The following is a 13,978-nucleotide window of genomic DNA, read 5'->3' as shown; positions in this document are numbered from 1 at the left end:
GGGGATGGTCTGGTTAATATAGCACCATGCCAGGGGATGGTCTGTATTAATATAGCACTGTACCAGGGGATGGTCTGTGTTAACATAGCACTGTACCAGGGGATGGTCTGGTTAATATAGCACTGTGCCAGGGGATGGTCTGGTTAATATAGCACTGTACCAGGGGATGGTCTGTGTTAATATAGCACTTTACCAAGGGATGGTCTGTGTTAATATAGCACTGTACCAGGGGATGGTCTGGTTTATATTGCACTGTGCCAGGGGATGGTCTGTGTTAATATTGCACTGTGCCAGGGGATGGTCTGTGTTAATATAGCACTGTACCAGGGGATGGTCTGGTTAATATAGCACTGTACCAGGGGATGGTCTGTGTTAATATAGCACTGTACCAGGGGATGGTCTGGTTAATATAGCACTGTACCAGGGGATGGTCTGGTTAATATAGCACTGTGCCAGGGATGGTCTGTGTTAATATAGCACTGTACCAGGGGATGGCCTGTGTTAATATAGCACTGTACCAGGGGATGGTCTGTGTTAATATAGCACTGTACCAGGGGATGGTCTGTGTTAATATAGCACTGTACCAGGGGATGGCCTGTGTTAATGTAGCACTGTACCAGGGGATGGTCTGTGTTACTATAGCACTGTACCAGTGGATGGTCTGTGTTAATATAGCACTGTACCAGGGGATGGTCTGTGTTACTATAGCACTGTACCAGGGGATGGTCTGATTAATATAGCACTGTCCCAGGGGATGATCTGTGTTAATATAGCACTGTACCAGGGGATGGTCTGTGTTAATATAGCACTGTATCAGGGGATGGTCTGTGTTAATATAGCACTGTGCCAGGGGATGGTCTGTGTTAATAGAGCACTGTACCAGGGGATGGTCTGTGTTAATATAGCACTGTACCAGGGGATGGTCTGTGTTAATATAGCACTGTACCAGGGGTTGGTCTGTGTTAATATAGCACTGTATCAGGGGATGGTCTGTGTGGAAAATGAAGTTGCTCACATTCCCCTCTTTGTAGCCGACAGCAAATAGTGTCTCTGGATTGTCCTCGAGGAGCTTATGTTTGTACATATTCCGTGCCGTGTTATTTGTAATATCCAAGGGGTGTACTGGGATGACCTCTGCACAGGGGGCTCCGAAGGCCTCTGCATTTGGGTGGGGCTCTGCACAGGGGGCTCCGAAGGCCTCTGCATTTGGTTTGGGCTCTGCACAGGGGGCTCCGAAGGCCTCTGCATTTGGGTGGGGCTCTGCATAGGGGGCTCCAAAGGCCTCTGCATTTGGGTGGGGCTCTGCACAGGGGGCTCCAAAGGCCTCTGCATTTGGGTGGGGCTCTGCACAGGGGGCTCCAAAGGCCTCTGCATTTGGGTGGGGCTCTGCACAGGGGGCTCCAAAGGCCTCTGCATTTGGGTGGGGCTCTGCACAGGGGGCTCCAAAGGCCTCTGCATTTGGGTGGGGCTCTGCACAGGGGGCTCCAAAGGCCTCTGCATTTGGGTGGGGCTCTGCACAGGGGGCTCCGAAGGCCTCTGCATTTGGGTGGGGCTCTGCACAGGGGGCTCCGAAGGCCTCTGCATTTGGGTGGGGCTCTGCACAGGGGGCTCCAAAGGCCTCTGCATTTGGGTGGGGCTCTGCACAGGGGGCTCCGAAGGCCTCTGCATTTGGGTGGGGCTCTGCACAGGGGGCTCCAAAGGCCTCTGCATTTGGGTGGGGCTCTGCACAGGGGTCTCCGAAGGCCTCTGCATTTGGGTGGGGCTCTGCACAGGGGGCTCCAAAGGCCTCTGCATTTGGGTGGGGCTCTGCACAGGGGCTCCAAAGGCCTCTGCATTTGGGTGGGGCTCTGCACAGGGGGCTCCGAAGGCCTCTGCATTTGGGTGGGGCTCTGCACAGGGGGCTCCGAAGGCCTCTGCATTTGGGTGGGGCTCTGCACAGGGGGCTCCAAAGGCCTCTGCATTTGGGTGGGGCTCTGCACAGGGGGCTCCAAAGGCCTCTGCATTTGGGTGGGGCAGGCTGTGAAACTCTCCTGCCATTGTTTTCACACCTCTCATTCCACACTTCAGTAGTCATTGAAGTTGCAGACAGGTCTGTTCTGTCTGAGCTGCTTATTAGCCTAGTAGCCTTATTTAATACGCTTTATAACAAAAATATCTAGAGATGATTTGTATTTGACATTTTCAGAAGTAGGTTCAGACTGAACATTACTCAGTCTGGATCTCAGTCTGGTATTTCCAGGTTCCTCTGTGTTTCTTCTGCAGGTTTTGGTTTGTTAGACGTTTCTTTATTGATAGTCCTTGGTAGTAAGAATCCATTCAGTACATTTTGTCCACAATCAAGGTTTTAGGTATGGAATTTTGAGGTTTTGATGTAGAAGGGTTGTGTCCTGTATAAGTCCTTGCGAAAAAAATCCATCTACATTCATCTAATTATTTTTTGGGCAGAAGAACTCAGGATCCCATGGTCTCTCTCTCTCTCTCTCTCTCTCTCTCTCTCTCTCTCTCTCTCTCTCTCTATCTCTCTCTTTATGTCTCTTTATGTCTGGAAGCAATGTTTCTCTCTTTCTTTCTCCCTCTCCTGGAAGCAATCTCCACGCTCTCTCTTTGACTTTCTTAATTTCCTCCTTTTTCACCCACTCACTCCTACAATCTAACCATCCCCTCCTCTTTCCCCCCTGTAGTGGCCCCGTGAGGCCCTCCTCTCCGTGTCCCAGACCTTCTTCCAGAACGTGGAGTTTGGCAGTGAGGAGATGAAGGATCGTTTCAGTGAGATGTGTGTGGAGATCCACGTCAGTGTGACAGACATGGCCGAGAGGTTCTACTCTGAGCTGAGACGACGCTACTACACTACCCCCACCTCTTACCTGGAACTGATTAACCTCTACCTGGCCATGTTGGGAGAGAAGAGACAGCAACTAGTGGCTGTAAGAGATCAGTAATACTACTGATTAATACTGTTTCATAATCAACAACTATGATTAACCTCTACCTGCACATGTTGGGAGAGAAAAGACAGCGACAGATCTATAATACTCTTTAGCAATAGTAAACACAGCGGCTGTGAGACATCCATAATATCTATTATTTAACGTTATCAATACCCCTGTTTAGCACACTGTGGTATCTTTGAAATGTGGCTATTTCTCTGAATGGGCGTCAATTCTATACTCCATTCAATCCAAGAAATGTAATTGCTTCTGTGTGCCTGTGTGTGTTTGTGTCTGTGTGTGTGTTTGCATGACCGTGTGTGTGTATCCCTTTGTGTGTGTGCATGACTGCGTGTGTGTATCCCTGTGTGTGTGTTCCTGTTTGTGTTCCTGTGTGTGCCTGTGTTTCTTTATGTGTATGTGTATGTGTGTGTGTATTCCTGTGTGTGCAGGCTCGTGACAGGGTAAAGAATGGTCTGACTAAGCTGTTGGAGACCAACGTGTTGGTGGATAAGATGAAGGTAGACCTGTCAGCTCTGGAGCCTGTCCTCAAACAAAAGTCTATAGACGTCAACGCCCTCATGGGGAAACTAGCCGTGGACCAGGAGAGTGCTGACAAGGTGGGTGTAGAGTGGAGCTAGGGAAACTAGTCGTGGACCAGGAGAGTGCAGACAAGGTGGTTGTAGAGTGGAGCTAGGGAAACTAGTCGTGGACCAGGAGAGAGTGGAGCTAGGGAAACTAGCCGTGGACCAGGAGAGCGCCGACAAGGTGGTTGTAGAGTGGAGCTAGGGAAACTAGTCGTGGACCAGGAGAGTGCAGACAAGGTGGTTGTAGAGTGGAGCTAGGGAAACTAGTCGTGGACCAGGAGAGAGTGGAGCTAGGGAAACTAGTTGTTGACCAGGAGAGGGTGGAGCTAGGGCAACTAGTTGTTGACCAGGAGAGAGTGGAGCTAGGGAAACTTGTTGTTGACCAGGAGAGGGTGGAGCTAGGGCAACTAGTCGTTGACCAGGAGAGGGTGGAGCTAGGGAAACTAGTCGTTGACCAGGAGAGTGTGGAGCTAGGGAACTAGCCGTGGACCAGGAGAGTGTGGAGCTAAGGAAACTAGCGGAGGACCAGGAGAGAGTTGACAAGGTGGGTGTAGAGTGGAGCTAGGGAAACTAGCCGTGGACCAGGAGAGGGTGGAGCTAGGGAAACTAGTTGTTGACCAGGAGAGGGTGGAGCTAGGGAAACTAGCCGTGGACCAGGAGAGTGTGGAGCTAGGGAAACTAGTTGTTGACCAGGAGAGTGTGGAGCTAGGGAAACTAGCCGTGGACCAGGAGAGAGTGGAGCTAGGGAAACTAGTTGTTGACCTGGAGAGAGTTGACAAGGTGGGTGTAGAGTGGAGCTAGGGAAACTAGCCGTGGACCAGGAGAGTGCCGACAAGGTGGGTGTAGAGTGGAGCTAGGGAAACTAGTCGTTGACCAGGAGAGGGTGGAGCTAGGGAACTAGCCGTGGACCAGGAGAGTGTGGAGCTAGAGAACTAGCCGTGGACCAGGAGAGGGTGGAGCTAGGGAAACTTGTTGTTGACCAGGAGAGAGTGGAGCTAGGGAAACTAGTTGTTGACCAGGAGAGGGTGGAGCTAGTGAACTAGCCGTGGACCAGGAGAGTGCAGACAAGGTGGGTGTAGAGTGGAGCTAGGGAAACTAGCCGTGGACCAGGAGAGTGTGGAGCTAGGGAAACTAGTCGTTGACCAGGAGAGTGTGGAGCTAAGGAAACTAGCGGAGGACCAGGAGAGGGTGGAGCTAGGGAAACTACACGTGGACCAGGAGAGTGCAGACAAGGTGGGTGTAGAGTGGAGCTAGGGAAACTAGCCGTTGACCAGGAGAGAGTGGAGCTAGGGAAAACTAGTCGTTGACCAGGAGAGAGTGGAGCTAGGGCAACTAGTCGTTGACCAGGAGAGAGTGGAGCTAGGGAACTAGCCGTGGACCAGGAGAGTGTGGAGCTAAGGAAACTAGCGGAGGACCAGGAGAGAGTTGACAAGGTGGGTGTAGAGTGGAGCTAGGGAAACTAGCCGTGGACCAGGAGAGGGTGGAGCTAGGGAAACTAGTTGTTGACCAGGAGAGGGTGGAGCTAGGGAAACTAGCCGTGGACCAGGAGAGTGTGGAGCTAGGGAAACTAGTCGTTGACCAGGAGAGTGTGGAGCTAGGGAACTAGCCGTGGACCAGGAGAGTGTGGAGCTAAGGAAACTAGTTGTTGACCAGGAGAGAGTTGACAAGGTGGGTGTAGAGTGGAGCTAGGGAAACTAGCCGTGGACCAGGAGAGGGTGGAGCTAGGGAACTAGCCGTCGACCAGGAGAGTGTGGAGCTAGGGAAACTAGTTGTTGACCAGGAGAGTGCCGACAAGGTGGGTGTAGAGTGGAGCTAGGGAAACTAGCTGTGGACCAGGAGAGTGCCGACAAGGTGGGTGTAGAGTGGAGCTAGGGAAACTAGTCGTTGACCAGGAGAGGGTGGAGCTAGGGAACTAGCCGTGGACCAGGAGAGTGTGGAGCTAGAGAACTAGCCGTGGACCAGGAGAGGGTGGAGCTAGGGAAACTTGTTGTTGACCAGGAGAGAGTGGAGCTAGGGAAACTAGTTGTTGACCAGGAGAGGGTGGAGCTAGGGAAACTAGCCGTGGACCAGGAGAGTGCAGACAAGGTGGGTGTAGAGTGGAGCTAGGGAAACTAGCCGTGGACCAGGAGAGTGTGGAGCTAGGGAAACTAGTCGTTGACCAGGAGAGTGTGGAGCTAAGGAAACTAGCGGAGGACCAGGAGAGGGTGGAGCTAGGGAAACTACACGTGGACCAGGAGAGTGCAGACAAGGTGGGTGTAGAGTGGAGCTAGGGAAACTAGCCGTTGACCAGGAGAGAGTGGAGCTAGGGAAAACTAGTCGTTGACCAGGAGAGAGTGGAGCTAGGGCAACTAGTCGTTGACCAGGAGAGAGTGGAGCTAGGGCAACTAGTCGTTGACCAGGAGAGAGTGGAGCTAGGGCAACTAGTCGTTGACCAGGAGAGGGTGGAGCTAGGGAAACTAGTCGTTGACCAGGAGAGGGTGGAGCTAGGGAAACTAGTCGTTGACCAGGAGAGGGTGGAGCTAAGGAAACTAGTCGTTGACCAGGAGAGGGTGGAGCTAGGGAAACTAGCGGAGGACCAGGAGAGTGTGGAGCTAGGGAAACTAGCCGTGGACCAGGAGAGAGTTGACAAGGGTGGGCATTTTTTGTTTGAATGTTTGTATGTGTCTTGCGGAAATGTGTGTGTGTCTTGGGGGAGTGTGTGGGTGTGTAGATTGGTGTTAGTGGTTTGTCCTGTGGTTTTTTTCTTCATGTGTACGCCTATTCAACTGTACTGCGTACTGTCTGTGTGTGTCTGTCTGTCTGTCTGTCTGTCTGTCTGTCTGTCTGTCTGTCTGTGTCTGTGTGTCTGTCTGTCTGACTGTCTGTCTGTCTGTCTGTCTGTCTGTCTGTCTGTCTGTCTGTCTTTGTCTGTCTGTCTGTCTCTGTGTGTCTCTGTGTGTCTGTGTGTGTGTCTGTGTCTGTCTGTCTGTGTGTGTCTGTCTTTGTGTCTGTCTGTCTGTGTGTCTATGTGTCTGTCTGTCTGTCTGTCTGTCTGTGTCTGTCTGTCTGTCTGTGTGTGTGTGTCTATGTGTCTGTCTGTCTGACTGTCTGTCTGTCTGTCTGTCTGTCTTTGTCTGTCTGTCTGTCTCTCTGTCTGTCTGTCTCTGTGTGTCTCTGTGTGTCTGTGTGTGTGTGTCTATGTGTCTGTCTGTCTGTGTGTGTCTGTCTTTGTGTCTGTCTGTCTGTCTGTCTGTGTGTCTATGTGTCTGTCTGTCTGTCTGTCTGTCTGTCTGTCTGTCTGTGTGTGTCTGTCTCTCTGTCTGTGTGTGTGTCTATGTGTCTCTGTCTGTGTGTCTCTGTCTGTGTGTGTCTGTCTTTGTGTCTGTCTGTTTGTCTGTCTGTCTGTCTGTCTGTCTGTCTGTCTGTCTGTCTGTCTGTCTGTCTGTCTGTCTGTGTGTGTCTGTCTTTGTGTCTGTCTGTCTCTGTGTGTGTGTGTGTGTGTGTCTGTGTCCCCAGGTGCGTAAAGTGGTGAAGGAGGATGAGGCCCTGGCCAAGGTGAAGGCTGAGGACACCCAGGCCATAGCAGCAGACGCCCAGAGGGATCTAGACGAGGCTCTGCCGGCTCTGGAAGGTGCCAACAAGGCCCTGGACTCACTGGACAAGGCAGACATCTCAGAGATCAGGGTCTTCACCAAACCACCTGACATGGTCATGACTGTCATGGAGGCCGTCTGCATCCTGCTGGGCAGCAAGTCAGTCCACTAACAACACTTAGATAACGGATTGACAACGTTGTGATTGATGCATGTCAGTCCACTAACAACACTTAGATAACGGATTGACAACGTTGTGATTGATGCATGTCAGTCCACTAACAACACTTAGATAACGGATTGACAACGTTGTGATTGATGCATGTCAGTCCGCTAACGACACTTAAATCACATATTGACAACATTATGGTTGATGCATCTTTGATCAAAAATCTAATAAATGTTTATCGGTCACATGGTTAACAGATGTTAATGCGAGTGTAGCGAAATGCTTGTGCTTCTAGTTCCGACAATGCAGTAATAACCAATGAGTAATCTAACAATTCCACAACCACTACCTTATACACACAAGTGTAAAGGAATGAATAAGAATATGTACATATAAATATATGGATGAGCGATGGCCGAGTGACACAGGCAAGGTGCAAAAGATGATATAAGATACAGTCGATACGTATGAGATGAGTAATGTAAGACATGGTAACATTATTACAGTGTCATTGTATAAAGTGGCTAGTGATCAATTTATTAAAGTGGCCTGTGATTTGAGCCTCTATGTTGGCAGTAGCCTCTCTGAGTTAGTGATGACTGTTTAACAGTCTGATGGCCTTGAGATAGAAGCTGTTTTTCAGTCTCTCGTTCCCAGCTTTGATGCACCTGTACTGACCTCGCCTTCTGGATGATAGCGGGGTGAACAGGCAGTGGCTCGGGTGGTTGTTGTCCTTGATGATCTTTATGGCCTTCATGTAACATCGGGTGGTGTAGGTGTCCTGGAGGGCAGGTAGTTTACCCCCGGTGATGCGTTGTGCAGACCTCACAACCCTCTGGAGAGCCTTACGGTTGTGGGCGGAGCAGTTGCCGTACCAGGCGGTGATACAGCCCGACAGGATGCTCTCGATTGTGCATCTGTAGAAGTTTGTCAGGGTATTAAGTGACAAGCCACATTTCTTCAGCCTCTTGAGGTTGAAGAGGTGCTGCTGTGCCTTCACCACACTGTCTATGTGGGTGGACCATTTCAGTTGGTCTGTGATGTGTACGCCCAGGAACTTTCCACCTTCTCCACTGCTCTCCCTTCGATGTGGATAGGGAGGCACCAGTGTTGAGGGTCAGCAAAGTGGAGATGTTGTTTCCTACCTTCACCACCTGGGGGCGGCCCGTCAGAAAGTACAGGACCCAATTCCTTGTTAGTGGGCCGTGTCGGTGGCACTGTATTATCCTCAAAGCTGACAGTGTCAGTGTCCGTGACGTGGCTGATTTTCTTTTTGTCATCCGTGATTGTCTATAGACCCTGCCACATACGTCTTGTATCTGAGCTGTTGAATTGTGACTCCACTTTGTCCCTATACCGACATTTCACTTGTTTGATTGCCTTGCGGAGGGAATAACTACAGTTTATATTCGGCCATATTCCCAGTCCTCTTTCCATGGTTAAATGTGGTAGTTTGCTCTTTCAGTTTTGCGCGATCCATCCACGGCTTCTGGTTACAACATCTCCAATGCACTTCCTTATAAACTCACTCACCGAGTCAGCATATAGACCGATGTTGTTCTCTGAGGCTGCCCGGAACATTTCCCAGTCCGCCTGATCAAAACAATCTTGAAGCGTGGATTCCGATTGGTCAGACCAGCGTTGAATGGTTCCAGTCATGGGTACACCCTCTTTCAGTTTCTGCCTATAAGACGGTAGGAGCAAGATGGAGTCGTGGTCGGATTTGCCGAAGGGAGGATGAGGGAGGGCCTTGTATGCATCACGGAAGTTAGCAGTGATCGAGTGTAAGTGCTGCAATCAATATGCTGACAGAATTTAGGTAGCCTTGTTCTCAAATTTGCTTTGTTCAAATCCCCAGCTACAATAAATGCAGCCTCAGGATATATGGTTTACATAGAGTCCTGTGAAGTTCCTTGTGGGCCGTCGTGGTGTCTGTTTGAGGGGGTATATACACAGCTGGGACGATAACTGACCAGTATTCTCTTGGGAGATAGTATCCCAGCTGCATGTCAGTCAGCTGACGATGCTTGGATACAGATTGATAACGTAATCATTGTCTCTGCAACAAGTCAGTCCATGAAGGGTTAACTAATGTATTAGCTAATAGCATATTATTGTTGAACTTAATGCCATATGAGGCTGCCAGTGGATGGATCACTAACGTAGCAACAACTGATACGAATGTACCAGTGACTCCCAATGCAGACACACTGGGATGGAACTTGTGAAATCGAGGCCATGCATTATTTAAAAAGACAAAATGTATCTAGCCAATGGGCTAGTTGGGTACATTTTCTACAAGCTGATCAGTTCTAGCCTCGGGCTACTGGGCTAGATACATGACCATCCCTGCATACAAACCCTACAGGGAATATGTTGTCATTGACCCATAGACAGAAGGTAGCTGCAGGGTCCAGTATGGGAGACTGGCTGAGGTCAGTCACTACTCTGCTACTGCTCTGCTTGACAAGAAGAGATTGAGGACTCATCATGTCCTCTTGTCTCTGTCTGTCTGATAGAATAATATGTCATCTGGATCTGTGGCTGGTGTTTTCTCTGCTGCTTCCTGTCTGTACTCATAGCAGGCCTGTTAGATAGCATGACTCCAGCTGTATCACACACGTACGCGCACGCACGCACGCACACACACACCACACACACACACACACACACACACACACACACACACACACACACACACACTGTATCTCTCTCTCTCTTTACTTCAACTTTGTCTCCCTCTCTCTCTCTCCCCCCACCCTCCCCCCACCTCTCCAGACCAGACTGGTCCAGTGCCAAGCAGGTGTTGGGTGACTCCTACTTCCTCAGGAAGCTGATGGAATATGACAAGGAAAACATTAAGCCCCAGATTCTCCAGAAGGTCACTAACTCTTTTGGACATTGTTGTTTTTTGATCATCTTCTATTCATGTCTTCCTGTATTGGCTTCATTATTTGTTTGTATTTCTTTCGCTGCATTTGCAGAACCCCCCTCACTCTGGTCAAAAGTAGTGCACAATATAGGGCTCTGGTAGGGCTCTGGTCAACAGTAGTACGCTGTATAGGGTGCGGTTTGGAACACAAACTAAATAATGATGATTTTAATTGTTGATGTTTTTTTCAGCTTCAGAAGTACGTGAACAACCCGGACTTTGTTCCTGAGAAGGTGGAAAAGGTGTCCAAGGCCTGCAAGTCCATGTGTATGTGGGTCCGGGCCATGGACCTCTACTCCAGAGTCCTCAAGGAGGTCGGACCCAAGAAAGAAAGACTGGCCGCCGCACAGGTCAGTGGCACACACACACACACACACACACACACACACACACACACACACACACACGCGCACGCACACACGCCATCCGCCCACTGGTTCCTATTGGAAGAGAAAATGTCAACAGGAAGTTCTGTGTCAGAAGTTCTTTACTAAAGTACAGTATTAGGTATTTGTTTTTATATCCCACCCTTCTGGCTGCAGACGGAGCTGAACGCTACCATGGCAACCCTGAAGGAGAAGCAGGCCCAGCTACAGGAAGTACAGAACAAGATTAAGATCCTCCAGGACCAGTTTGACCAGAGCATCGCAGAGAAGGAGGGTTTGGGTAAGAGTTAGAGAGGAGGGTCTGGGTAAGAGTTAGAGAGGAGGGTCTGGGTAAGAGTTAGAGAGGAGGGTCTGGGTAAGAGTTAGAGAGGAGGGTCTGGGTAAGAGTTAGAGAGGAGGGTCTGGGTAAGAGTTAGAGAGGAGGGTCTGGGTAAGAGTTAGAGAGGAGGGTCTGGGTAAGAGTTAGAGAGGAGGGTCTGGGTAAGAGTTAGAGAGGAGGGTCTGGGTAAGAGTTAGAGAGGAGGGTCTGGGTAAGAGTTAGAGAGGAGGGTCTGGGTAAGAGTTAGAGAGGAGGGTCTGGGTAAGAGTTAGAGAGGAGGGTCTGGGTAAGAGTTAGAGAGGAGGGTCTGGGTAAGAGTTAGAGAGGAGGGTCTGGGGAGGAGTTAGACAGGAGGGTCTGGGTAAGAGTTAGACAGGAGGGTCTGGGTAAGAGTTAGACAGGAGGGTCTGGGTAAGAGTTAGAGAGGAGGGTCTGGGTAAGAGTTAGACAGGAGGGTCTGGGTAAGAGTTAGAGAGGAGGTTCTGGGTAAGAGTTAGAGAGGAGGGTCTGGGTAAGAGTTAGAGAGGAGGGTCTGGGTAAGAGTTAGAGAGGAGGGTCTGGGTAAGAGTTAGAGAGGAGGGTCTGGGTAAGAGTTAGAGAGGAGGATCTGGGTAAGAGTTAGAGAGGAGGTTGATTTCCATCATGTTGGCACTTAAAATCCCCACAATGTTTTCAAAGACAAACCAAAGTTCCAGGAACATGTCAGGACTAATCTACTGTAATCTCTTCTGTGTGGTGTCTGCTACATGAACTCTCTCCCTCCCATCCTCTCCCTCACTTTCCTTCCCCTCTCCCTGCCTTTCACCCCCAGCTAAGACCATGGCTCTGACCGAGGCGAGGCTGGGCCGTGCAGGGAAGCTGACAGCAGCTCTGGGGGATGAGCAGGTTCGCTGGCAGGAGAGCATCGAACTGTTTGAACAGGAGATCCATAACGTGGTGGGGAACGTCTTCATCGCTGCAGCCTGCGTGGCGTACTACGGAGCCTTCACAATGCACTATAGACAACTGGTACATCCTTTATATACAGCCCGCTAGCTCTCACTGTAACCTACCGCAGTGTGTTGCATTATAAACATTCTAAACTACATAGCCTTCGCCTTGCACTGGAGACACCTGGTATGTATGGCCTCTGTAGAGATGCAGCTTTATACACAGTTCTTACGGTCTGTTATATACTTTCACTCTACTTCTGCACCCTGCGTGTAAACATTGCTGTCTGTTCTCTGTACACTATTGGAACCAAACCCAGTGAAGCTTGCCTTTTCTAGCCATGTCTGTGTGCCCACCTCTCTCCCTCGGACCAGACGGAGAGGCAGACCATGTGTCAACCTCCCTGCCCACACTGGCACTCTGGCCTAATGGCTCTCACTCACCTCAACCCACTGGGTCTGTCTGGCTGTCTGTCAATATTACCACTGTCTATGTGGTGTCTGTCAATACTACCACTGTCTATGTACTGTCTGACAATACTACCACTGTCTATGTACTGTCTGACAATACTACCACTGTCTATGTACTGTCTGTCAATAATACCACTGTCTATGTACTGTCTGTCAATACTACCACTGTCTATGTACTGTCTGTCAATACTACCACTGTCTATGTACTGTCTGTCAATACTACCACTGTCTATGTACTGTCTGTCAATACTACCACTGTCTATGTACTGTCTGTCAATACTACCACTGTCTATGTACTGTCTGTCAATACTACCACTGTCTATGTACTGTCTGTCAATACTACCACTGTCTATGTACTGTCTGTCAATACTACCACTGTCTATGTACTGTCTGTCAATACTACCACTGTCTATGTACTGTCTGTCAATACTACCACTGTCTATGTACTGTCTGTCAATACTACCACTGTCTATGTACTGTCTGTCAATACTACCACTGTCTATGTACTGTCTGTCAATACTACCACTGTCTATGTACTCTCTGTCAATACTACCACTGTCTCTGTACTGTCTGTCAATACTACCACTGTCTATGTACTGTCTGTCAATACTACCACTGTCTCTGTACTGTCTGTCAATACTACCACTGTCTATGTACTGTCTGTCAATACTACCACTGTCTATGTACTGTCTGTCAATACTACCACTGTCTATGTACTGTCTGTCAATACTACCACTGTCTCTGTACTGTCTGTCAATACTACCACTGTCTCTGTACTGTCTGTCAATACTACCACTGTCTATGTACTGTCTGTCAATACTACCACTGTCTATGTACTGTCTGTCAATACTACCACTGTCTATGTACTGTCTGTCAATACTACCACTGTCTATGTACTGTCTGTCAATACTACCACTGTCTATGTACTGTCTGTCAATACTACCACTGTCTATGTACTGTCTGTCAATACTACCACTGTCTCTGTACTGTCTGTCAATACTACCACTGTGTCTGTACTGTCTGTCAATACTACCACTGTCTATGTACTGTCTGTCAATACCACCACTGTCTCTGTACTCTCTGTCAATACTACCACTGTCTCTGTACTGTCTGTCAATACTACCACTGTCTATGTACTGTCTGTCAATACTACCACTGTCTATGTACTGTCTGTCAATACTACCACTGTCTCTGTACTGTCTGTCAATACTACCACTGTCTCTGTACTGTCTGTCAATACTACCACTGTCTATGTACTGTCTGTCAATACTACCACTGTCTATGTACTGTCTGTCAATACTACCACTGTCTATGTACTGTCTGTCAATACTACCACTGTCTATGTACTGTCTGTCAATACTACCACTGTCTCTGTACTGTCTGTCAATACTACCACTGTCTATGTACTGTCTGTCAATACTACCACTGTCTATGTACTGTCTGTCAATACTACCACTGTCTATGTACTGTCTGTCAATACTACCACTGTCTCTGTACTGTCTGTCAATACTACCACTGTCTATGTACTGTCTGTCAATACTACCACTGTCTATGTACTGTCTGTCAATACTACCACTGTCTCTGTACTGTCTGTCAATACTACCACTGTCTATGTACTGTCTGTCAATACTACCACTGTCTATGTACTGTCTGACAATACTACCACTGTCTCTGTAATGTCTGTCA

At 49.1% G+C, this 13,978-nt stretch overlaps 1 protein-coding gene across 1 annotated transcript in view; it reads left to right on the top strand.

Annotated features, from left to right (window-relative positions):
* LOC135536252 (dynein axonemal heavy chain 6-like) overlaps window positions 1-13,978 on the top strand; it is a 132,547-nt gene that overhangs the window by 71,210 nt on the left and 47,359 nt on the right. The window contains 7 exon segments of the mRNA XM_064962617.1: window positions 2,682-2,924; window positions 3,380-3,547; window positions 7,010-7,245; window positions 10,034-10,136; window positions 10,379-10,537; window positions 10,730-10,853; window positions 11,704-11,900. Coding sequence (XP_064818689.1) covers window positions 2,682-2,924; window positions 3,380-3,547; window positions 7,010-7,245; window positions 10,034-10,136; window positions 10,379-10,537; window positions 10,730-10,853; window positions 11,704-11,900 — 1,230 coding nt within the window.

This window comes from Oncorhynchus masou, unplaced genomic scaffold (assembly GCF_036934945.1).
Source record: "Oncorhynchus masou masou isolate Uvic2021 unplaced genomic scaffold, UVic_Omas_1.1 unplaced_scaffold_584, whole genome shotgun sequence".
In the NCBI taxonomy this organism is placed as follows: domain Eukaryota; kingdom Metazoa; phylum Chordata; class Actinopteri; order Salmoniformes; family Salmonidae; genus Oncorhynchus; species Oncorhynchus masou.
Note: the sequence above shows the minus strand (reverse complement) of the source record. Positions and strands in the feature narration are given on the sequence as shown.